Genomic DNA, 25,000 nt, shown 5'->3' on the forward strand with positions numbered 1-25,000 from the left:
GCTATGTGCCATCACTCTATAAAGATGGTGCATGCTAGAGACCATGGATGAATGCCATTCAAGGCTCTTTCTAGTATTGGTGCTAGAAGAAAGTGGTGCCATCTAGGTTTTGGATGTTTGGTTTGTTTAATATTGTGGTAATTATAGTAATTATGACTTACTCATAGCAAAGTAAAATAGCACAGTGATCCAAAATCCCTAAACATCATGATGCCCGTTGTCAAGCCAAAGCTCCTGCATCATGTATGTCATGACATCCGTCCACAATGGGTTAACCATTGCTGACGGGGCGCCTAACGACCTAACTGGTCGTCAAGCCGGGCGGTCTATGACACTAGCGGCACCAGCTAAAAATTAAAGGGACAGGGAAAGGGTTTTCTCCGCCCTCTGGGTAACGTAGACTAGCCTAAACAATATTTTTCCATAAATCTATCATACAATGCGAGTTTAGGCTGCCATTGGAACCCTGTAGCTCTAGAGTTAACACCGTTACACCCATAATATTTCATGACTGTGTGCGTGCTTCAACTGTAAGCAGATCACGATGTCGCATCATGTACGCATTGACAACTGTCTCTTAGGCCTAGTCATTGCCGACATGTATGTCATGACACTCATATGCAATGGGTTAAGTTATTCAGATATGAATCAAACAGATATCATCAATAATAACAAATCTATTTACAATGAAGAATATAATCAAATAGAAATCATCAATGATAATAAATCTATTTACATTTACATTGTGTGTGTGTGTGTGTGTGTGTGTGTGTGTGTGTGTGTGTGTGTGTGTGTGTGTGTGTGTGTGTGTGTGTGTGTGTGTGTGTGTGTGAGTGTGTGTGTGTGTGTGTGTGTGTGTGTGTGTGTGTGTGTGTGTGTGTGTGTGTGTGTGTGTGTGTGTGTGTGTATGTGTATGTGTGTGTGTGTGTGTGTGTGTGTGTGTGTGTGTGTGTGTGTGTGTGTGTGTGTGTGTGTGTGTGTGTGTGTGTGTGTGTGTGTGTGTGTGTGTGTGTGTGTGTGTGTGTGTGTGCATATATGTATTCCTTGTAGGGTATGACATGAGAAATGAACTTGAAAGAGATAATAGTGACATTTTATACATAAATAAAAGCCATCATATACAACAATTTTGGTAAAATTCCCCAAAACAATACAGAGACAAATTATATACAAAATACCATTATATAAGTAAAGACATTCCTCAGTTTACAATAAATATATTTATATTACAAATTTCTGAGTTACAAAACACGACAAATTTTATTGTAATTCAGTACAATATTGGGGTTAGATATCTTAGAGTGACGTGGAAGTGCCGGTCCCAAGCCCGGGTAAATGGGGAGGGTTGGCGGCAGGAAGGGCATCCGGCTTTAAAACCTTTGCCAAACACAATATGACACGGAACCAGAGGAAAGACAATAATGCTAGGGCATTCCCCACAAGCGATGTGCAGCAAGATCGCCATAAAGCTGTGAGAAGTGAGCGACGGCTACCTTACCAGGAGCGGGTAAGACTAAAGAAGATAGCTCAGAGGGGTGAAAGGAGGAAGTCAAAGATGGTAGACAGAACGGTGGTCATCGCAACACTGAACGTGGGTACAATGACCGGAAGGGGACGTGAAGTGGTGGATGTAATGGAGAGGAAGAAAATAGACATGTTGTGTGTGCAGGAAACAAGGTGGAAAGGGCAAAAAGCCAAAGAACTGGGAAACGGCTATAAGTTGTACTACGTGGGGGAAAACAACAAAATGAAGATGCTGAGGTGGTCACTGGGGTTCACAAAGTTGGATAAAGTAAGAAATGAGGACATTAGAGAAAGACTGAAAGTTGCAGTAATATCGGAAAAGTTGAGAGAAAGCAGATTGAGGTGGCTGGGACACGTAGTAAGAAGAAGTGGAGATTATGTAGGGAAGAGGGTTAGACGGATGACTGTTGGGAGGAGGAAGAGGGGAAGGCCCAAAAGAAGGTGGGAGGATTGCGTGAAAGAGGACAAGATAGCGAAAGGGGTGACAGAGAGTGATGCATTATGGAGGACGACATGGAGGAGGCGGATCCGTGCCGGCGACCCTGAGTAAATTGGGAAAAGCCAGTAGAAGAAGAAGATTGGGGCTAGATATCTTAGCATAATATAGTTTGCGAGTTTTACAACATAAATAAATTTGTGTGATTATTACATTTTCAAATCTATGGCAGGAGTCTTAACTGGTTATTTTTCAATACAAGGAGGATTATGTTCAATTAATTCATCCTCTTGTTTCTGCCTAGCCATCATGAACATGCATATATTGTAAACTGAGGTGACTTTTGCATTCAAAGTACATATTTACATCACCTTATCCAAAGACACCTCCTCATGGAGCACACATTGGAATATAACTCCCATACATATAAATATGTGTGTTTGTATATGTGTGTATATGTGTAAGTGTGTATGTATGAATGTATAAATGTATAAATGTATGAACGAATCAATGTTTAAATGTATGAATGCATAATGTATAAATATATAAATGTAAAAATATATGAATGTTTGAATGTATGTATGTATGTATGTATGTATGTATGTATGTATGTATGTATGTATGTATGTATGTATGTATGTATGTATGTATGTATGTATGTAAGTTTGTATGTATGTTGAACACAACATAATAAAGGTAAACACCAGAAAACACACAAATATGCCAAAGGCCTATTTGCTATATAGTGAAAAGGCCTTAAGGGTATATGTGTGTTTTTCTTGTGTTTCCCTTTGTTGTTTATTTTCAATTTGTTCTGCATGAATCCTTCATGTATATGTGTGTGTGTGTGTGTGTGTGTGTGTGTGTGTGTGTGTGTCTGTGTGTGTGAGTGTGTGTGTGTGTGTGTGTGTGTGTGTGTGTGTGTGTGTGTGTGTGTGTGTGTGTGTGTGTGTGTGTGTGTGTGTGTGTGTGTGTGTGTGTGTGTGTGTGTGTGTGTGTGTGTGTGTGTGTGTGTGTGTGTGTCTGTGTGTCTGTGTGTCTGTGTGTCTGTGTGTCTGTGTGTCTGTGTGTCTGTGTGTGTGTGTGTGTGTGTGTGTGTGTGTGTGTGTGTCTGTGTGTGTTCAATGTAAGTGTGAATGTGTATGTGTATACTACCATATCAGCTGGAATGATCCTGGATCTTGCTGAAGCTCTTTCGCCCATTCTTTATGATTCTGCAACATACATCTGTGTTCTTAAGTGGCCATTCACAACCAAGTTCATAGATTCTTTTCAACAAAGTTATTAATCCCCCATTCAGTCGTATCTTATTAATCTAACATAAAAATATTGTTAATCCATTGGCACATATACCTAAAACAGACAAATACAGCTCCCTTTGCCTACTTTCTTCGTTCCCGTAAGTTATCACCTTTAATTTTTTTCATGCGCCAAACTTCTATTTTTATAAACATGAAATATAAACCTATTCATCGTAAGTCATCGTAGGAGACACACAACACGTGAGTACCCACACACTACCTTATTCGTTCAGGCAGTTGACTTGAAAATAAACCTTGTAGTATCAGGTTATTTCCCCAAAATAAACAAGTATGACTGAAGAGTGAGCTTGAACACGGACTTCAGCTCAGGAATGTTTACGTCGCGGTTGTCATAGCAACGAAAAGTAAACATGTTCAGAGAATTCATTAATAATTCAAAGTTTTTGGTTGTATTTCTTTTACAAAGTGTTCAGACCAATATATATCTCTTTTAAAAAGTAAAAAATAAAAATCATTGCATTTGTAGTATCTGGGGATCAAATTAAAATATAAAAAAATAGGCGATGTTATTACTTCAACTACCTAAATCTATACAAGAAAAACATCATAAGAGTCATTTAATTACAATTACAGTCCATATCTACCCTTCATATGTAACGCTCGTACTGCTATCTATAAGGGAACTAAATCGCCGAAAATATCTGACATAATTTTGCTTTGTTTACATTAACACACGACTCCATACATGGAAGGCAAGATTTTCAAACTTCTGAGTGTAGGTGATTTTGGACTCTATATTCTTCAGGGGTGTTTTAACCAGCCATATTTTCTAATGTAAGCGTATTAGTATCGTTGTATTATAAGAATTATTAAAATTCCGAGAATATCATCATCAGAACTACGGTAAACAGTAAAAAAAAATTGAACTTTACATGGCCTTAACGTGTGACCATTTAGTAGTTCATGTCCCTTTTTCTAATTAAGGCGTACTTGCGCTGATATAATTAGTATCAACGCAACGAAATACGATTATATGTGTGTGTGTGTCTGTGTCTGTCTGTGTAAATGTCTATGTATGGTGATGTACACCAATTGATATTCAGATACTATAAGCCTCCCCTAGTTATATATGCCAGAATTGTTAATGAAAAATGATTAGTCAATATTAGTATCATAGGGATTACGATCAGGTAGACTTAAGCATGCATTTTATTTTTTTATGATAACTGGATGTGAATATAACTCTATGTATATTGCATTTCAGTTTTGAGATGACTGATGTTGCTTTTAGTTGTGAAAGCTAAACACCGGTATGGAGAGGTAAGTCTGAAAGATGATGTACATTTACGTGAATATATATTTTCAAAGTTTGTATAAGACATTTGGACTTGTATTTTATATATGTTGATTAGGTTTATTAATATTATAGACTCTCCAGATTTGTCTTTACTGTATATGCTCCATTCAAAATGATAAAATCTACTTTCTTATATATATCACTGTATTAAGAAGACTGGTTATAGTGGAGCACTCATGCCTTAGGCTATATTTATTTATTCATATGTCTCTCTTCTATTTCTTGTATTAAACATTTCTAACATAAAAGACTAACCATACTAATTCAGTGATAACAACTTACAGAGAACACTTAATCAGGGATTATGAAGAAGCTGTTAGAAAACAGGCCTTATTGATCAAGAAGCAACAGGTAATGTTGAATGTATCATACTCCTCAATGAAAAAAAATCTCATTTGATTTATCTGTATCTTGAGGAAGAGCATAAGTTACAGAATGAATTTGAAGAGTGAATATGATATATATACAGATTTGTAATAATTATGAATGTATCTTTAAAGTCTGTCATAGATGACCTGAGGGAAGAGCTGTCAACCCAACAAACCCGATCTGCTTCAACTAACAAACAAAATCAGAAGAGAATTGAAGCTTTGTTGCAGCAGACACAGTCATCAATTGTACAGGATGTTGGTGAAGAAAATCTCGTACTGAAAGAAGAAGTTGAAATTGCCCAGAAGGTATAAAAAAAGATTAATAGATAGATTAAAAATAAATGAATAAATAAGATGAAAAAGAGAGAAAGATAAAAAGTTCATTTTTATTGTTGATTTTAGGTATTTTTATAAAACACCAGATAAAGAGAAATACAGTGTGATATTTAAAGATTTATAATGCTTATTTTATTCTGCACAGGAAAAGGAACTATGCCAAGCAGAGAACAGCAGGCAGACTCTTGAAATCCAGCGATTGCAGCAAGAACTAGCAGCACTACAGAGTGCAACTAGTGATGCTCAGCTCCCACTGCAAGGCCAAGTAAGAATGATGAATGGGTACAGTGTTGTTTCATTCATTCTTTTCCATGTTGATTTCACCTAGACCACAATATTTTAGTATGACTCAGATTAATTTGAGTTCAGATGCTAAGCACACTGAACACTCCTGTACCAAGCAAAGGCAAACCAAATTAACTAATTCAGGCAACTTATGTTTAGTCAGCACAGTATTTTTCCTAGATTAATCTAGTCAGACCTGATTTAACTTTGTTAAAGAAATATTACCAGTCTGATATTGATGATGCTGAACACAACTTTTGATGAGACAGAAAAAAAAATATGGTGACCATGAAGGGAGAAAAGGATTTTAGTTATATATTTCTCTTCTCCAGTTTAGTGATGAATATGCAAAGGTTGTGGAGGCTCTGGAGGAGGAGACAAATAGACTGCGAGCAGAAATGAGAAAATTGGAAGATGAAAAGTTAGAAATTCTCAAAGTCAACATTGGACTCAAGAAAAAGGTATGTTTCATATGTAGAAAAAACAATGTTCATTTATATCCACATTTTAGTGAGAAGATCTAATAACATGTGATTGAAGAGCATTTGCATTTATAAGCAAGGGCCATCATTTTTACAGGTATCATCCATAGAAACGAATCTAGAACAAGAAGTTCAACAAAATCAAGCATTGAAATCAACCTTCGAGGAGAGAGAAAATGCAGCACAGGAACTAAGGGACACCTACAGGACTCTGAATGCCAAGTTCTTAGAGCAGAGTGAAGACTTGAGGACTCTTATTGCTCAGACAGAAGCACTGCAAAAGAGCAAAGTATTTGATCTCAATACCAGTTTTTACTCAATGCTTGTATATTTCAAGTGGGGGGATTGGAAGAGACTATTTTTTAATGTGACTGTATGAAATTATCTAATTATCTTGTTTCCCTGACATTATTTCATTGCAGGATCAGATGACCAAAGTTCTTTCAAATGTTAAAGAAAAATTAAACGATGCTCAAAGGCGAGTTGCCGACAGTTTACGCATAGCAGAGGATTCTCTTGTGGAAAAAGATGCAGCTCTGTTACGAGAGAAACATGCACTCAGTTAGTTATTCATACTCATGTTGCTATACATACTGTTAAAAAGTGTATATATGCAGAAACTTTTTTTTTTTTTTTTTTTTTTTTTTTTTTTTTTTTTTTTAATAGTAATAGTAATAGTAATAATAATGATAATGATAAATAGCAAAGAAAAACAATTTAAATAGTAAAAAATACTACTCTGACAGATATTTGCTAGCATTTTCCATTATTTTCAAGTTTAAGATCAAGTATACAAGGTATGACTCATAATTAGTGATAGTTACCTATTGTGTAATTATGGTCTTTGAAAGCAAATTTGGAGGAACATACTGATAAGTTCCTTTACATTTACAGATGAAGTGCGGAGGCTTGAAAGTACAGTAGCAAGTTTAATGGAAGAAGCAGGGAAGAAAGCTAAGGCAGAAGTAAACAAGATTAAAGATGATTATAATGCCAATATAAAGAAATTGTCTCAGGAAGTGGCTCAACTGGAAATGGTGAGCTGTGTGTGACCTGAAAACCATTGTTAACTAACTGTATAATAGGTAAACAGCCTTTTAAAAGGCTGGTTGCCTACAATAAATATATGTTCATATATCTTTTGTTCTCTCTGTTTTAGACTTTAAATCAGAAGCAGTTGGAATGTGACAGAAGTATGCGTGAACGAAAGAAGATGACTGAGGAAGTAGAACGTTTAATGACGGAATTAATCACCAAGAAAGAGCAACACCGAGCAGAGACATTAAACTTGCATGATCGCATCAACACTTTAGAATCCAAAATTACAAGTGCAATTTCAGAGAAGAAGTCTGTTTCTGATCAGAATGAATTGAGCATGAGAGAGTTAGTATCAAATATTCCACATGAAAAAAATTATTTTATAAAGAGTGTGTTATATTCTCAATAACTTTATTTTTGCTGTTTTAAAAATATTGGTCTTTGTTCTCAACCAGATATGAACAGCAAAAAGAGGAATTGTTCCACAGAATACACGAGCTGGAGCAACGACTGAGTGGTTCACGTAGTGAGTGTGAAGCTTTACGGATTGAATGCGAAGAGATTAGAAGTGCAAATGCTAATGCTACAGCCACTTTAGAAAGGGCAAGAGAAGATGGTGAATCCAGTGAAAAGTTTCTGAAGAGACAGTTAAGGTTGCTATTTTATCAATTATTTTTTGTTGAATTGCAAATTAAGGTGTTTAGTCCCAAGTCCTTTTTCCACTTTTTTTTCTCTTTCTCTGCTTCAATTTTCCTATTCATCTCATTCTCAGTAACTCAACCAATTTTTGTTTAAAAAATTAGTGGGCAACTGGTTAATTCCATGAGAACATCAAAGCAAAAACTTTGCTTTGAGCTTGATTACACTTGAGTTATTTGAAGGATTTTAAAGTATAGTATTCAGCATAACATGTAGTATACACATGTGCATGTGTTTTGTAGTTATTATGTCTTATTTATTCACCTATTCATGTACAGTCTATCCGTGCAGTGTTAATAATTTCTTCTTTACATTTTCCCTTTACACTTAATTTTTTTTTTTTTTTCTCTAGAATTATTTTATACATACAGTATTTGCACAGACATGAACAGATGCTTATCACATCAAATCTGCATATAGAAGCATATAATAAGTGGCAGTGTCCTTTTTCCTGTTCCTAACACAGACTGAAGACAGAAGAGCTCGAAGAACTGTCATCTTCAAGCAGAGTAAGACTCGATACCATGGATTCGACACACAGAGAAGTCGTAACACAGCTGCAGGATAATATTGCCAGCCTCCAAGAAAACTATACAAGGTAAAAGGGAGGGTTTTTTAATGGTATATGACAATATACTTTTGGTTCACTAAATATTAATTTGCTATTAAAATTGGTATAAGCGATAAACACTCAGTAGACTAATGTATTTCAATATGTCCTTATTTTTGTGTTGCTAAAAATCTTATCAAACGACATGGAGCATGTTACTCTAACTTTGAATTTAAAGGCTACAGATGCAAATGAATGACCAAAGAAAAGAAAGCGAACAGAAGATGTCTGAGGTCAGTCGACGCCTGAAGGAATGTCAGAACAAGAGTCAGCAGTTGGTGCGTTCATTGCATGAGGCCAACACAAACTTGGCTATTGCAAAAGATCTTAATTCTCATTATGAAAAAAGGTAGGTCATGAGTTCCATTTTATTAATGCAATTGAGACAATACAAATTTCTTGTTAGAAATTTTCTAAATTACGATCGTATTCAGAAATCCCACCTTCATATTTTTACATACAGTATGCAGTACATCTAATATAATTGTAAAATAAAATTAAGGGTAATGTTTCATGTCAGCTTCCCATCTTTCCCACAGTTAAAATTGTAGTGCAAATTTTTTGAACTCACAAGATTCCAGAATAGATTATTCATATATTTTTCAGTATATGTTTGTGTTGTCTTTTCTCACAGTGGAAAACCATTGATCCCAGTACCCATGAACACAAAATTGGCTTCTTCTTCTCCTTCTTCTCCTTCTTCTTCTCCTTCTCCTTCTCCTCCTCCTCCTTCTCCTTCTTCTTCTTCTTCTTCTTCTCCTCCTCCTTCTCCTTCTCCTCCTTCTCCTTCTCCTTCTCCTTCTCCTCCTTCTCCTTCTCCTTCTCCTCCTTCTTCTTCTTCTTCTTCTTCTTCTTCTTCTTCTTCTTTTTGATTTCCAGTACAATTTTTTTTATACAAAAATTGATAATCATTAAAATTATTGTACCTAATATTACCAATTGCCACCACCTTTTAATGCTTATCTTACTTTCATTTTCTTTTTCGTAAGGATTCAAGACATGGACAATCATCTTCGTTCCTCGGAGAAAAGATTTGCCACTCTAAGAAGTGGATCCAGTTCAGATGAAGGCTTATATAAGCCTACCTCTTGATATAGGCCTATGAATATTTTTTTCTTAACACAGTTTACATGAACTAAAAGTTGTATTATACTGTTACAGATTGCAAAGGGCTTTCATATGGTTGACTGATAGTGGTGGAATAAATTAAAATATAATATATACATAATAGGGTAGTGAAAGCTCTGATGACCTGAAGTTAAAATCCTGGAGGATTTTGAAACCATTTATATTTTTAACATATTTTAGTTTTACAGATTTTCTAGAGGTTGCTCAGCCATTTCATTTTATTATATTGTCTTAAGAATTCTAAATAGAATTATAAGGTAATTATTGATATTCACCTACCTTCACAATTGCAAAAAAACATGTTGTAGATGTTTATACATAAGATTTATCCTATGCGCAGAAAATGGATCTTGCTTTTAAATTCAGTAAACGTTTTTACCTTTTTTTGTAAAACCAAATATTTCTAATATATTTGTTTTAACCCATTCATGCCGGGGGCATTCCAGCCTTGCATGTCACAATGCCGGGGCTCTCGAACGCATAGGCCTAAATCAATTGAATAAACGACGCCATATCGCGTCCCGAGCGAACGGGCCTAATATGCGCGGTACAGTAGTGTACCACCCGTCACAAGAGGGTTAAACTTGGAAAAGATAAATGTCGACACTTATTTATTTTATGACATATTTGTGCATATGATTACAAATCAGTCAAGCTCATAAAATGAGTCCACATTAAATTATATATTTATAATAAAAAAATGAAATAAAAAATAACCTAAATGTTTGAGAAAATAACTATCCTTACTTATATACTTTGTACTTTAACTGTAGTACAGAAATCAACTGATAGATGTCTGATAAAAAGCAAAAAAATCACCTCTATACATCTATAATGGATACAATAACATAGTAGAGGTTCTAGTTCATAACAACTATCATGATAAAATGGGGTAATGATAATCACAGGTGCTGATTTCAGTATTTAATATATCTCCAATATGATATCAAACTAGGAAATACATTAAGAGCTCTGCATTCATTAGCTGCACAATCAACACACCTTATATTTACAAATAATGTATATATTTTTTCAAGGTATAGATTATAGTCACAAAATGAGAAGCAAACTGATCAAGCTGCAATCTGCAGTATTGGACAAGAGGCATGTTTGATTCTCACAGTAAGTACTTGTTTAAGTTTGAAGGTAATAATCAGTTTAAGTATTTAAAGACTGTCAGCTTGAACACGCTAATAGCACTCTGAAAAAAGCAAACATGCTTTAAAAGTCCTACAAATTACATGGATTACTCTCAACCCATGGTCATTGTTCAGATTTCCAAAAATAGCAGTCATTTGTAAGAGTTCTTTCTAATTTTCTAGACTACCAGGATTAATAAAATTAGGTAAGTTATTACAAGTAAAGGGACCTAGAAGTCATTTATGAGTTCTTCCCAATTCTTTAAACTACATGGATTACTGAAATTAAGTATTATGATATAATAAAGAGAACTAGAAATTTGGAAGAAGCAATCAGGAAGTTTGGTCAGTGTTCAAAACTACACATGAGAAAGGTGAAGCAACTCCAGAATCAGGTCTCTCTTTTGTACAAAATTAGCAAGATAATTATTTTTAGGTATATTCAAATTTAAATAAAGTTTCTTAAATTTCAATAACAGAAGTATTAAGCATTGACTACAGTGCTTATTATCAGACCTAATTAATCTGTTAAAAATAAGGACAAACAAAGGAAACTAAACTCTTATTGTTAGTAATTTCATGTATATCTGTTATTCATGGTCAGTTTAACTGCATTAATTCTTCAAATAATCTATAAGTATAGGTATCATATGGAAACTTGTTATAAACATATTCTTAAAATTAGCTCTTCCAATACAAATATACAAACTGCCTAAGTAAATTCTCTATTAAGGTTAAAATCTGAAATCAAAACCATACTATAATTGGTAAAAAAAAAATAATAATAATTCTCATAAAAATATTTTCTTGCTACCAGAAAAGTAAATAACTGAAAAGCTACCATGCTTAATCAAATAATTACTATAAAGAGATAAAGTTTAAGATCAGGGAAAGAAGGCAGATGGAAACTTAAGCTAGCCATATTATTCAATACTTTCTCCTAATACTCACTTCTGCTCATTTTTCTGTGTATATTTACTGAAAATATTTTGACCACTTACATTTCTTGAAGTGATCTAAAAGTTTGGTACTAATAAAAAACACAAAGACACATTACAGAATATAATTATTCACACTTCTACAGAAAAGACTACAGTTGGGTTCAACATAAACTAAAATGGTAGTTGATGATTACACTACCATATATTGCTGTAGGTCTACTCATATACATGCATACGTACCTGCAGTCATGCACAAGTAATTTAATAGAAATAGATTATGTGCCAATGACTAACATTTTAAATCAGCAATCAAAAATAGGCATGATTTTCCAGAAAAAAAGGCATTTTATAATTCATACAATAGGTTGTTAGGATGAAGATTTTAACTCATAGGTCAGTACTTAACCATTCTGAGATGGGCCATCTGTTACGATGTTTAGCCTGGGATGGACATCTTAAGATGTGTGTGTTTTCTATTAGTTTCAAGACTTATGTTATGAAATATGAGTCTGTAAATTATATATTACCATTTGGTATAATATGTCATCATAACTGAAGGAACAACTAGCTTGTAATTTTACTAAAAGGAAAAATTAAGTATAAAAGTGATACGACCCAGAGAAAATGCCATCATGAAGGGATTAACAAGGTCAATTTGGGAAGATTATTAGCTTGACCTACAATGACAGTTTTTTGCTTACCCTTTACTGCAAAAAATCTTGCACTGTCTTTGTGTAGGTAATTAGGAAAATCATATGCAATTTTTTTCTTTCTTTATAAAATCTCTGATTAAGTAATTACTTTTTAAATCTATAGATTTAGTATTAATGTTGGAATTGGAAAGTCCTCCATATTAAAGTGTTTTTTTATGTGCAAACTGGAATATTTTGATTATATAACAAGAATGGGAACTCCATATTTGTGAGTAATTGTACATGCATTAACACATACACGCACATATACATACACTGACAATACATAAATACATGCAAGCATACATACATACATGCATACATTACATACGAGTATACATACATACACACACACTGATGGATAAGTAGAGAGATGGATACGTACTTTTCTATCTCTATTTCCTTTCATAGAAGTATATAACATAACAAGGCTAATGTAATGATGAGTAACCTACAGGTATTTCCCTAATTGAAGACATTTGATATACTGTATATTTCTTTCCATAAAACAAAATTCAGTAACATACAGTCCTACATTATATGATTATATAAAAATATGCATTTGAATGCTTTAGTTGAAGAGCAATTATTGATTATGTGAGAGAATTAGTGGCTTTTAATCATCAAAAATTTTCCTGTGGTACACTTCAACTTTCACTTCAAATATTATAAATTTGGCTTTATGGAAAAGAATAACATAATCATCTGTCTCTTTTTTGCATATGTATGTGTGTGTATGTAATAAGTACACACACATAAATATGTACATGAATTGATATATATGTATGTGTGTGTGTGTGTGTGTGTGTGTGTGTGTGTGTGTGTGTGTGTGTGTGTGTGTGTGTGTGTGTGTGTGTGTGTGTGTGTGTGTGTGTGTGTGTGTGTGTGTGTGTGTGTGTGTGTGTTTTGTTTGTTTGTTTGTTTGTTTATGTGTGTAATTCTGTGTGTGCATCAATGTGTGTGCATCTATGCGTGTGCGTTGTTGTGTGTGTGTGTTGTGTGTGCATCAATGTGTGTGTGTTGTGTGTTCATCAATGTGTGTGCATCAATGTGTGTGCGTCTATGTGTGCATCTATTCATGTGCGTCTATGTGTGCATCTATTCATGTGCGTCTATGTGTGTCTCTATGCATTCTTTGTTATGTGTTTGTGTGTTGTTGTGTATGTGTGAGGTGTTGTGCATCTGTTATGTATGTATGTATGTGGGTGTGTGTGTGTGTGTGTGTGTGTGTGTGTGTGTGTGTGTGTGTGTGTGTGTGTGTGTGTGTGTGTGTGTGTGTGTGTGTGTGTGTGTGTGTGTGTGTGTGTGTGTGTGTGTGTGTGTGTGTGTGTGTGTGTGTGTGTGTGTGTGTGTGTGTGTGTGTGTGTGTGTGTGTGTGTGTGTGTGTGTGTGTGTGTGTGTGTGTGTGTGCGCGCGTCAGCGTGTGTGTGTTGCTGCGTGTGTGTTGTTGTTGTTGTGTGTGTTTTTGCTTGCTTGTATTATCAACATCAAATGCTAAGCAAAATCTTTTTAATCTTCCACTATATTATGCAAGACTGAAAATGGCATATTTGATGTTTCAAATAAAAGAGCAGTTGCATATATAAATATGAAGATGACACAGTTCTTGCATATTCATCATCTTATCTGCCCTCACATTACATAAAGTGGAAAAAATTATCAACAATATCTCGATTTACAGCTGCCTGAAACTCAATAGTGATAATTAACCTGTTATTGCCTATATCTGAATCCTGTGTACGTTGTCACAATTCATCATTTGTTTCTTTCTTCCTTTCTTTCTTGAATTTTCTGCCTTCTTCCATATCTTACAAAGAGGATTAAGTACACCGAGTACCCAATCAGAAGCAGAAATAATGGTACTTGGTTCAAACCTGGAAGCACTGCCTAGCAACACCACCCAAGTCTTCTCATGGTATAGTAGACAATTTTCAAGAACACCTCAGAGATATATAGTGGGAGAGAGAGGAAAAATAACATCTATAGAATTTAAAATATTGCAAATGCAAATGTGATGTATCACAAATGAAAATGTTCCAGTATACAAAATAGTTAAGTTCAGAAATACACCTTATTTGGCAATGGAAGTGCCCAATGATTGGCATTTGAACACACTATCAATACATTTCATGAAGCCATGCAAACATGCACATGCATTTATCAATTAAAAACTGAAAAAATAATGCAGATCTATATTCATTTTCATATCATCTGAAATACACTCAGACCAATATTCTATATAGAATTCAGCAGTTTAGGGATTTCAGCATTATTCTGATTATTCAATGACTTCAAACAGTAAATAATAATAATTACATTCTAAATATATATAAAAGTGGTGCACAGATCTTCACATACTGAGTGAAAGTATTTAAAATTATAGAAAAAAATAAAGAAAAGGAAATTGGGTACTCTACATCCTGAAACTTTTGGGATGTGCATTAGGAAATATTCAGTGCAGGGTTTTCCATACTTGTATCACCTGATATTTCTTGAAATTCTTATAATCAATGGAATTTTGAAAGCAAAAGCAAAATGCAATACATTAAAGAAGAGAATCATCACTCCACATATTCTAAACAACCTAGTCACAGTTTCACATTATCTCTTTCCTTCACATCCTACTTAAAATAATTTTTCATTAGTAGTACAATAAACACAAATAAATAATAGTAACATAGTTTTATAAAAACCCTTTACTATTCCCTTACTACAGGCACGCTGCCTGTCAGAAAGCAGTATTCACAACTACATATATGATCAAACTTTGAGGCTTTAATAATCAAATATAATATGTTTGGCTTTTCCAGTTACAAGAAACAGGCTAATACAGCAACATAAAAGTATTGCTGTTCCTGAGAGCTATAAAACAAAATCATCATATTCTCTGATTAGACTCAACATACTGTACAACAACTTTTATTGTAACAAATAACTACTTCGAAGAAAAGAAAAACCGATTGGTAAAATTTCTTTGCTTACTTTACATAGTATTTACAATTCAGAAACTACTACTTGAATTGTGACTAGTAAAACGCTGAGTGTGTTGAACCAAGACATAGGCATAGTCAGAATTTGGAGTTTTCTTAGTGATAACAAGAGCATTTTGGAACTTTCGTTCCCATGTTGTTAACTATATATAAGTTTAATAAATTAGTAAATAAATAAGCTCCATGAAGCACATATATCATATCCAGAAGTTATGTACATGGCAGACGGATGCATTCATGATTCCCGTTTGCAACAAGGTAATTCTTTACAACATGGACTCAAGATTATTTTTATTTGTATAATTTTCTAAGAATGATATAGCAGTTTTGTTTTTGTTTTTTTCTTCAGTAAATGTTAAGTCAATTTTTATACATTTAGGATTTTCTTATTCTGCTGAACAATTAAAATTTGGTTAATAAAATGGTATTTATACAGTAAGGATTTTCATTCAATTATATTTGCACTGCAATTCCAGATACTGAGTTCAGGACCATTTCCATGGCAAGTGAAATTAAATGCTTGATTGTTATTAGCACAAAGAGGGCTTCAAATCATCTAGATAAGGAATTCAATAATCCATTCTTTTTGTAAAATCAGGTAAAAATAATATGAACCAATGGCTTAATTCTACCTACAAAAAGGATAGAAACAATACAAAATTAACAACAATAATCAATAAATATATCTATAACAAATTACAAAACTATACTCATTATCTACAAAGAAAAAGATCTATAACCAGTTCAACATTCAGTAGCCATCATAAGGCAAGATACAAGAATGTGCAACATCTAAAAAATACACTATTCACTTAATTGATACCTGAATCAATATCTAACTGTTCTAATCACTTTCAGGTACATGGCAATATGGTGTATATATTTTAAAATTCAACTTGTAAAACCTTTGGGGGAATTGTACTGGACATGATTCTGTTTTGTTTTATAATGTTTTTATTCCCCAACATAAAAACTGATGGCAGGATTTTTAGCAAGTGCTCTCATCACAAAGCACTCTCGTTAGCTGCGTCACAAAGACTGACCTTCTTTGAGAATCATCAAAAGGGGTTAGTACTGAGACAATGTCACCATTCGTAGTGTGTTTCTCTGCTTTTCTCAACATTAAGACTTCCTCTCTGACTTTAAAGCTTCCAAGAGACTGACATACAGACTGGCTACTGGAGAAGCTGACTGACTGGCTGACCAGAGCAGCTCAGACAATCAGTGATTCAGAGGCCACATGGCAAGTTTAACATTCCAGAAAATTTGACACAAATCTGAGATGGAGGTTGATAATTTTCTTGTTTTTTAAATTTATATACCAAAACCAGACCAATTTTCTCTCTACGACAATGTTCTAGGGAGGCTGCAAATCATTGACGTAAAAGCATGAAGAGAATATTTCTTAAGCTATCAACTTTTCACTTCTCTCTTCCCTTGCCGCACCTCAATATCTATTTGACTACAACCTATATATCATTAATCCACCAAGTAATTTAAACAAGCCATAGTACAACATTATATAGAAATTTATATTTCTGGTATCATAAATATTCACTATTAGCTACAGTAATATTTACTATTGAAAGTATTTAACCTATTTTTTTCTGATGGTAAATGTACAATTTTGTTTCTGTATATGCAAGTACGTGTATGTGTAACCTCTATCTAACTATAATACAATGTTCTACTCAATCCTCAAAAAAATAAGAGAAAAAAAAGACTAAATCAGTAAAAATAAGAGGTGAAATACAAAAATGAAAATATAACAAAAATAAAAAGGCCATTCCTTTTCTTACAAGAAGACTCAAAGTATCTTTTGAAAATATATTCATCAACTATCAATTTAAAAAAAAAATAGATCAATAAAATCTAAAATATAAATATAAGGATGTGCAGTAAAAACATAATGCAAAAAAAAAAAAAATCTAAGCAACAAAATAAGGGTTAAAATTGTTACATTCCAAAAAACACAAAAGGACTATGAATTCTCAAAATCGTAGCATGAAAGCAGAATCCCATGACTGGTCCCAGAACTGAACAATCTTAAATGGAAGTATATAAAAAAAAATATCAATAACTTAATAGCACATGAATATCATGCACATCAAAACAAGAATATCAATTCCATAAAGGTACATGTAAAATTATAAGGGCATCTGGAATAATCAACAATATTATCTTAATAATCCTGCTATTATCACTTCCATTATATAAAAAAAAAAGTACAAGACATTTGTAAATGCCATAGCCATCTTCACTCCACCCGTTACTAGAACACAGCATCAAACTCAGCAACAAAAAAAAAATGAACCACCATTGCCTACTTGTTCTCACAGAGCAAATCGTCACAAATCTAGGATCTAGCTGTTACTAGGAATAGCTCTTAATTAGGTGCTTAAGATTTTCTTGTACTTGGTCAGTCCTTTCCATTAAGTGCTGGATTCTCTGCACTACCGACTTCCTCTTCTGTCTTGCTGGAGCCTGATTCTCCTGGCACGGGGAAAAGAATAAGGTTTCTTATTACTCACAGGGGAGGGAGTGAGACTCTTCATTCATAGATTTTTTTTCATGTTTGATTGCTTGGGGATGCAAAGGTATGATATACTTCTATCAAAGGAAAAAATATATATGTATACATGCATGCATGTATGTATATTTATATGTTTGTAAGTTATATGTATGTATGTACGCATGTATGTATGTATGTATGTATGTATGTATGTATGTATGTATGTATGTATGTATGTATGTATGTATGTATGTATGTATGTATATGTATATATGTATATGTATATATGTATATATGTATGTATATATATATATATATATATATATATATATATATATATATATATATATATATATATATGTATATATATATGCATATATGCATATATGCATATATGCATATATGCATATATGTATATATGTATATATATATATCTATGTATGTATATATAAATAAATGTATGTACGTATGTATGTATATATATATATATATATATATATATATATATATATATATATATATGTATGTATGTATATATATGTATATACATATATAAATATACATAAATAAATATATATACATAAATATATATACATAAATATATACACATAAATATACATATATACATATATATATATATATATATATATATATATATATATATATATATATATATATATACATATATATATACATATACATATACATATACATATACATATACATATACATATACATATACATATACATATACATATATATATATATATATATATATATATATATATATATATATATATATATATATATATAGATATATATTATTTATTATTTATATATATATATTATCTATCTATATATATTATTTCTATGTATATATTTTTTTTATGTTTATATTATCTATCTATCTATCTATCTATCAATCAATTTATCAATCTATCTATCGATATACATTTTTTTTTATATATGTATATATGTGTGTGTATGTATGTATGTATGTATGTATGTATGTATGTATGTATGTATGTATGTATGTATGTATATATGCATATATATGTATATATATATATATATATATATATATATATATATATATATATATATATATATATATATATATATATATATATATATATATATATGCATATATATATTTACCATTTTTTATTTTTCTTCTTTTTGACTGTATATTAAGCGTCTGTCAAGTGTTTACTTCAAATTTTATCATAATAATTATTTTTGTTATCAAATATGGACTGAAGGAGATTCTGTCTGAATCTGCCAAAGGTGATTCTGACTCAGCTGAATGGTTAATCATCCACTAACTTGAATCAATTTGTGGTTCAAGGGGGAAAAAAAATAATGCTGCTAAAATTTAAATATATCATCAATTTGTTCTCTGCACTAGTCAAGTGACAGTACTGAAAAACAATGTAAGAAAATAGAGCTCATATAAGGATAAGAATGAATTAAAGAAGAAATATGAACTTGAGAAAAAAAAATGAACTTGTGAGAGAGCAAAAAGCAGTTATTATCAAGCTAGTATTTTTTGCATTCATTATACACCTTTAGACTGCACATGTTGTCATTTGTTTACTATATTCCTAGACAATCCTTGTTCACTTATCAAAATAATTGACAATGGATCAAAACTCAAAATACATAGATTTCTAAAATTATTCACTTCTTCATAGTTTGGCCAAACTCGTACAACCAAAAAATAGCCATCCTGAATAGTCACCAAAAGCATGGCCTGAAACACCCAACACTTCTATATGTAGTGACTTACTTCAAAGGATATTCCATCAAGTTGTTCAAGTAGTCTCATAAACTCCTCATTCACCCCAAGCAGTCGCTTCTTCAGCTTCCCCAGTGCTTCTCCACACAAATGAGGTTCCACATAGCCATTAGCAATGCTGTCGATTTCTGGCAAGATGTCGTTCAGCTTCTTTTCCACCTCAGAGCATGAATGATCAATCTAAAATCAGAAGTTCACATTAGCAGGCATAGAATATTTTTTCATCTAAATTCAGTTGTTTTTTTGCATGTGTGTGTTTTTGTGTGTGTTTGTATACATCTAATAATGCAATTTTAGCTAATACTTGATCAAAAAAATCAAATAGATGTGTAACATTTTCATTGGAAGTTTTCAGTTAATGAAAATAAATGAATGAATGAAAAATTGAATTCACTGCAATAAAACAACTTCTAAAAAATTCACAGTCTGTGCAAAAGGCTATTTACACTTTCCTACCTGAGCTATGGTTTGATAGCTAGCATCATCCTCAGGATCATATTTCTTCCCCAACACCATGACCTTTGCCCCGGGCCCAATGCCATAGCTGGCCAGGGTCACACCAGGGTCAGACAGGTTCTTCCCCTTGAATATTATCTTCATACTTGCCTGCGAGATATGGGTCACTGCCTCTATCTATAAAGAGAAGGAAATGTAGCAAAAAGAACACTCTGAAATATGTTACATCTTCATTATCATAAACTATTAATGAATTTGGTAAAGTTCTTATGGCACTTTTTCAGAAGCATTTCCAATTTGGTACCAATAATTATCAATGTTATAACAAAAACAAAAATTGTTTCCTTTTTCAGGATCCAGACAAAGTATGTCACTAACCTTTTTCTAATAATAGGAGATAATTAAAATAATTAAATATGTATTATGGATCTCCTCAAAACATCAAGAGCAATGAATAGAATAATCAGGCATTGGAGACTATCCTATCATTACAGAAATTAGATTAACAATAATAAAGAATATGTGGGAAGAGAGAACAGGAATACCATCAAGGCAGTCATTTAATACACACTTCACACAAACTAACCTTGCTGGCAAAGTCGCCCAGGGTCATGGCGCCCCAAACCACAACCTCATATTTACTGGACCCATGACATAAAAGAATGTTGTACTCTGCATCACCCATTTTAGCAGGGTTTGACTTTAGGAACCGTCTGAAAATATAAATTCATGGTGATGTATGCTTTTAATATTAAATTAAATCATTACTAAAATGGAATAAGGTGCAAATAAACATAAATTATGAATGCAGATAAATAAATGTCTATATATGGAATATATGGGTATTACAAGATAAGTAGATTTTAATGTCTTACCCTGAATAAAAAAGATCAATAATATATCAAAAAATATAATTAGCATATGTGATGATAAATGTAGTCTATGCACATAATGTACATGCAGGAAAGGGAAAATTCACTGCTCATTATATGATTTAATAACAAATGTATAAGGACAAAATGCAAAGTGGTGTTTGATGTTTTTCTTCTTTATTTTTCTTCACCCCTATCACAAAGGCACACAATAAAAAACATTATTTTTTTTAATAATGGCATCTGGCATCAGACTACTGGGTTTCCCTTTATCTTTATCAAAAGTACCTTGATGCACATTAGTGAGAGAAATGAGGAGCATGGGTCAAAATGAAAAATAAAACCATTTCAGGGCAGGCAGAAGATAAAAGGTCAAATCAATGGTAACAGAAGTTGGTATGGTTTCCTTGGGGAGAGGGGGGAAGGGGTTAAAATAAAATCAAAGAGATATCAAGAGACTTGTTTCCTAATCCAGGAAATAAAACTGTTCTCATCAGGATAATTTTGGGTTTAGCTCTAAGGAGGAATGTAATTAGTGTTGTGACAAAGAATCCTTACATTGGACAATTAGAGGTCTAACACCAGAATAGCTGTAGTCCTGCTTTGATTAATTTCTGTGAACTGACAAAAGGAATGAATTGATGTTCTTTGTCATGGGTGATCACAGGGCAAAACAGTACAACAAATGAAATAAAAAGGAATAACAGCCTCACCTTACACAAATGTAAACCACTATTCTAATACACCACAAACAACCATGTGGTGGTTTTCAAAACTGAAGATCCACACGCAGTGTATGGAAGGCTTAATCTGGATATTGTGTAGTCGCAGAAGACACCTAGGTCATTTCCTTCCAATGCTAAAGATCTGTGTATATACTATACTAATATTAGAAATAAAATCACAGCAATTTGGAATCTGGAGCCAGACCTCTCAACCATGTTTACTTTTCATTTTAATTAAAAAGCTCAAAACAATTTTTTTAGAAAGTCTCAAAAATTATTTTCATAATCTATCACCCTAGATATTATAAAAAACTGGTAATGGAACAAGCAGTGTAAATTATCGCAAATATATCAATGGTATCTTTATTCAATACACCACATTTGTATTTGAAAAATACTACCATAAGAAAAACTACAATAATTAAAAGTCAATGTAAGAAAAAAAACAGTGCATAAAGCTGCAAATGGCCATGGCTGATAAATTATGAAGATTACTTTATGTGTTTACATTTAAATTGTACAAAAAAGGGGGGAAAATTACATAAAAAAATATGAATGGTTCATCTGAAGATAGCATTTTATAAAAATAAAAAGCTAACACTATCATCACAACAGAAAATTCAGCCAAAACTTAATATAATGGTAAATCTTACCTTTTGATACTATAATCATAAAGTATTCATATTCAGAGTCTAATTTTCATAAAATATGACCTGTGATTATTATACAAGCTTAAATAAAACCAAAAAGTTGGCAAGAGTGTTGCAGATGATTGATGCCATAGCTTTGATAAAACACTATAAAAAACAATATTAAAACATTTTTACAATACTATATGAAACATTCTTTTCTTTTTCAAAATGCAAGCCAAACTTTTCACTGACACTTCTTAAAAACTGTCTCTCTATAAATACATTCTCATCTTTATATATTTAATTTATCTATCAATCTTTTCCTCATGGATCAAGCTTTGCATGATTCTATTCACTAAGAATCTATAATCTGACATTGACTTTATAAACAAAATACTTCTACCGTCGGATGTGACCTGACTATTAATGTATAGCTGGGGATAAGAGTGTCAACATTATGACCTATAAAAACAATTCACTCAAAAAAACACTTTAGACAAAGAGAAATCTTAAGAGAAAATAATCATAATAAAACACTGTATTTCATTCTCTTCACTGGATGAGACACATTCCTATTCTCGGACCATATGCTGACACTCATTAACCCAATCCCGACGGGCCCGGCAATAAGTGGAAACCCCCTACGCTGGGCCTATGCAATATTGCATTGGGTGCGTCACACTGGTGTGTCGCCCCGTCATCAGGCATTTAGCCATGTCACACGGGTGTGACGCACCGTCATCATAGGGTTAATAATCAAATGATTTATTCAGACATTTCATCAAATCCCAGTGACTTTTTTCTTGGACATTTTTCTAATGCAGCTGTGTTTTGAGTATAACATGTTGTGGTCTACATCTCAAGCCTACAGTAAGAGTAAATGGTCATTGAAACTTGAGCACAAAGGAGCAAATTGAGCGTCAAAGCTAAATCCTACAAATAAAGAGCTTGACAAACATTGCATAGATATTGCAGAGTTTGGCTTACATCTCTCAGTTTGCAAACATTGTTAATTTCAAAATTATGTGTTACCTATTTATTCTTTGAAGTGGCTTGTCACCACTTAAGGATTAGACTTAAGATTGCAGGTTATCAAATATAGAGGAATACATTTCTTTAATGAATTTGAAAAGAACACAGACTTTCTAATAACAAAAAAAACATTGTGTATGGTGATGCAGATGTTTAAGCAAGATTTCCCTAAAATATCTATGAAACTACCGTAAAAAACGAACACTCAACTTTGAAAACATTGATTATGCAATTAAAATACTTCTGTGTAAAGAATAGACAATCATTGCAACTCTCATGATATTTAAAAGGAAAAAAAAAGCCTCACAAAATAATAATTTCTCACTAGCAAGCAAAACAACTAAACACAAAATTAAGAGAAATCGAGAAAAAGTGTTTATTTCTCCATCAGTCACTAGGAAGTGAAGTAATCCCACAGATACGTACCCAAATAACCACATACAGTATAGCAACACAGCCACTTCTGACTCCACACCTTTGCACCTGAACGCACTACTGCTGTCTGACCCAGAAGCACCACTCGCTCGCGGACGCTTCGATTAATTACTCGCGATTATTCAGCTTGTCAGGGACTTTTTCTGGACTATGTGTGTTGTGTTATTTTCCGTATATGTAAAAGCTTTGATTTGTTACACTTTAGGTTTTGGTGTTTGGTTTCTGAAGGGTAATTATTTTGTTTGTGTACTTGGAATTTTCAAGAGAGAAGTATTTGTTTACGGAGGTGGTGGTGCCATCTGTTGGCCAAATTGACAGGTTTTGGGCGAGAAAGTCGGTCGACTTGTGGTCTTACCTGGTGAAATTGATTAGTTAATGTCACATTACTGTATCAATGCAAAATAATTATTCAAGATAGTAAAATCAATGAGTAAGACTTAGATATGGGGTGATAATTTTTTTTGTCGATAATGTTGACTGAACCTGTATCCAATACGAATGCCTAAACTAATATGTGGATATTTTGTCAGTATTGTTATACTAACACATAATAATTTGTATGAATATGAGTTGATAATGTCCAAACCATATTACCCACGTGGTAAAATATCGCACCGTTTCATTTCAAATTTCAAATGAATTAACATTGTAAAAAGAAGCGATTAACTAATTTGACAAATGTTATTACGAATGTAGTAGAGCTACCAGTCTCGAATTTTGAATTCCGCTTTTATATATATGATATAGTTTCTATATGCTTTCAAGTATTGTCTCATTAACATATGTTATATGCGTATTCATTTGCTCTCTCTCTCTCTCTCTCTCTCTCTCTCTCTCTCTCTCTCTCTCTCTCTCTCTCTCTCTCTCTCTCTCTCTCTCTCTCTCTCTCTCTCTATCTATCTATCTATCTCTATCTCTATCACACTCTCTCTCTCTCTCTCTCTCTCTCTCTCTCTCTATCTATCTATCTATCTATCTATCTCTATCTCTACCACACTCTCTCTCTCTCTCTCTCACATTTTTTAAAACAAATATTAATCAAATGGTATTAAATATCAGTAGAATATCAGGGGTAGGTGTCATCCTATCAAAAAATTAGATTTGATAGCCTACGGCGAAAAAATAACAGATTAGAATTTAAACTGCCATTTTCCATTATAAAATACTAAATATTCAAAACCATGCTTGCGTCAGTAATAAGCGCTTACTTTTTACTTCTTGAAATAAACGCGTTCACTTGGGAGCAAT

General features: G+C 32.9%; 3 protein-coding genes across 12 annotated transcripts in view; 1 reads left to right on the forward strand and 2 right to left on the reverse strand.

Annotated features, from left to right (window-relative positions):
- The window catches only part of LOC122249034 (intraflagellar transport protein 74 homolog), a 32,899-nt gene extending 29,288 nt beyond the window's left edge, over window positions 1–3,611 (reverse strand). For all 4 annotated transcript variants that reach the window (XM_043009543.2, XM_043009542.2, XM_043009540.2 and 1 more), the window contains exon 1: window positions 3,482–3,611. The gene's annotated coding sequence lies outside the window, so the exon portion shown is untranslated. The remainder of the gene's footprint in view (window positions 1–3,481) is intronic.
- A 317-nt stretch (window positions 3,612–3,928) lies between these two features.
- On the forward strand, window positions 3,929–10,250 carry LOC122249035 (uncharacterized). Of its 3 annotated transcripts, none has more exons than XM_043009547.2 (14): window positions 3,929–3,997; window positions 4,487–4,542; window positions 4,864–4,930; window positions 5,080–5,256; window positions 5,432–5,551; window positions 5,904–6,032; window positions 6,151–6,342; window positions 6,476–6,614; window positions 6,948–7,090; window positions 7,213–7,436; window positions 7,547–7,744; window positions 8,257–8,388; window positions 8,579–8,749; window positions 9,390–10,250. In XM_043009547.2, the coding sequence occupies exons 2-14, from the start codon at window positions 4,535–4,537 to the stop codon at window positions 9,490–9,492; spliced, it is 1,803 nt and encodes a 600-aa protein (XP_042865481.2). In that variant the 5' UTR covers window positions 3,929–3,997; window positions 4,487–4,534; the 3' UTR covers window positions 9,493–10,250. The 3 variants fall into 3 exon arrangements, with proteins under 3 accessions (XP_042865481.2, XP_086410027.1, XP_086410028.1); XM_086553901.1 differs by having other exon boundaries at window positions 3,948–4,001; XM_086553902.1 differs by having other exon boundaries at window positions 3,962–4,056.
- A 1,464-nt stretch (window positions 10,251–11,714) lies between these two features.
- Window positions 11,715–25,000, reverse strand: part of LOC122249033 (BAG family molecular chaperone regulator 1) — a 15,998-nt gene continuing 2,712 nt past the window's right edge. For 2 of the 5 annotated variants that reach the window (XM_086553903.1, XM_086553904.1), the window contains exons 2-5: window positions 20,643–20,769; window positions 20,057–20,233; window positions 19,592–19,780; window positions 11,715–17,783 (exon numbers count right to left, since the gene is read on the reverse strand). In XM_086553903.1, coding sequence (XP_086410029.1) covers window positions 17,664–17,783; window positions 19,592–19,780; window positions 20,057–20,233; window positions 20,643–20,741 — 585 coding nt within the window. In that variant the 5' untranslated portion in view covers window positions 20,742–20,769 and the 3' untranslated portion in view covers window positions 11,715–17,663. Of the gene's footprint in view, window positions 17,784–19,591; window positions 19,781–20,056; window positions 20,234–20,642; window positions 20,770–21,641; window positions 21,807–23,743; window positions 23,849–25,000 lie in introns of those variants that run through there. The other 3 variants (XM_043009537.2, XM_043009535.2, XM_043009534.2) reach the window with 3 other exon arrangements.

This window comes from Penaeus japonicus, unplaced genomic scaffold, assembly GCF_977035675.1.
Source record: "Penaeus japonicus unplaced genomic scaffold, GWHDUDI00000001_assembly GWHDUDI00000029, whole genome shotgun sequence".
In the NCBI taxonomy this organism is placed as follows: Eukaryota; Metazoa; Arthropoda; class Malacostraca; order Decapoda; family Penaeidae; genus Penaeus; species Penaeus japonicus.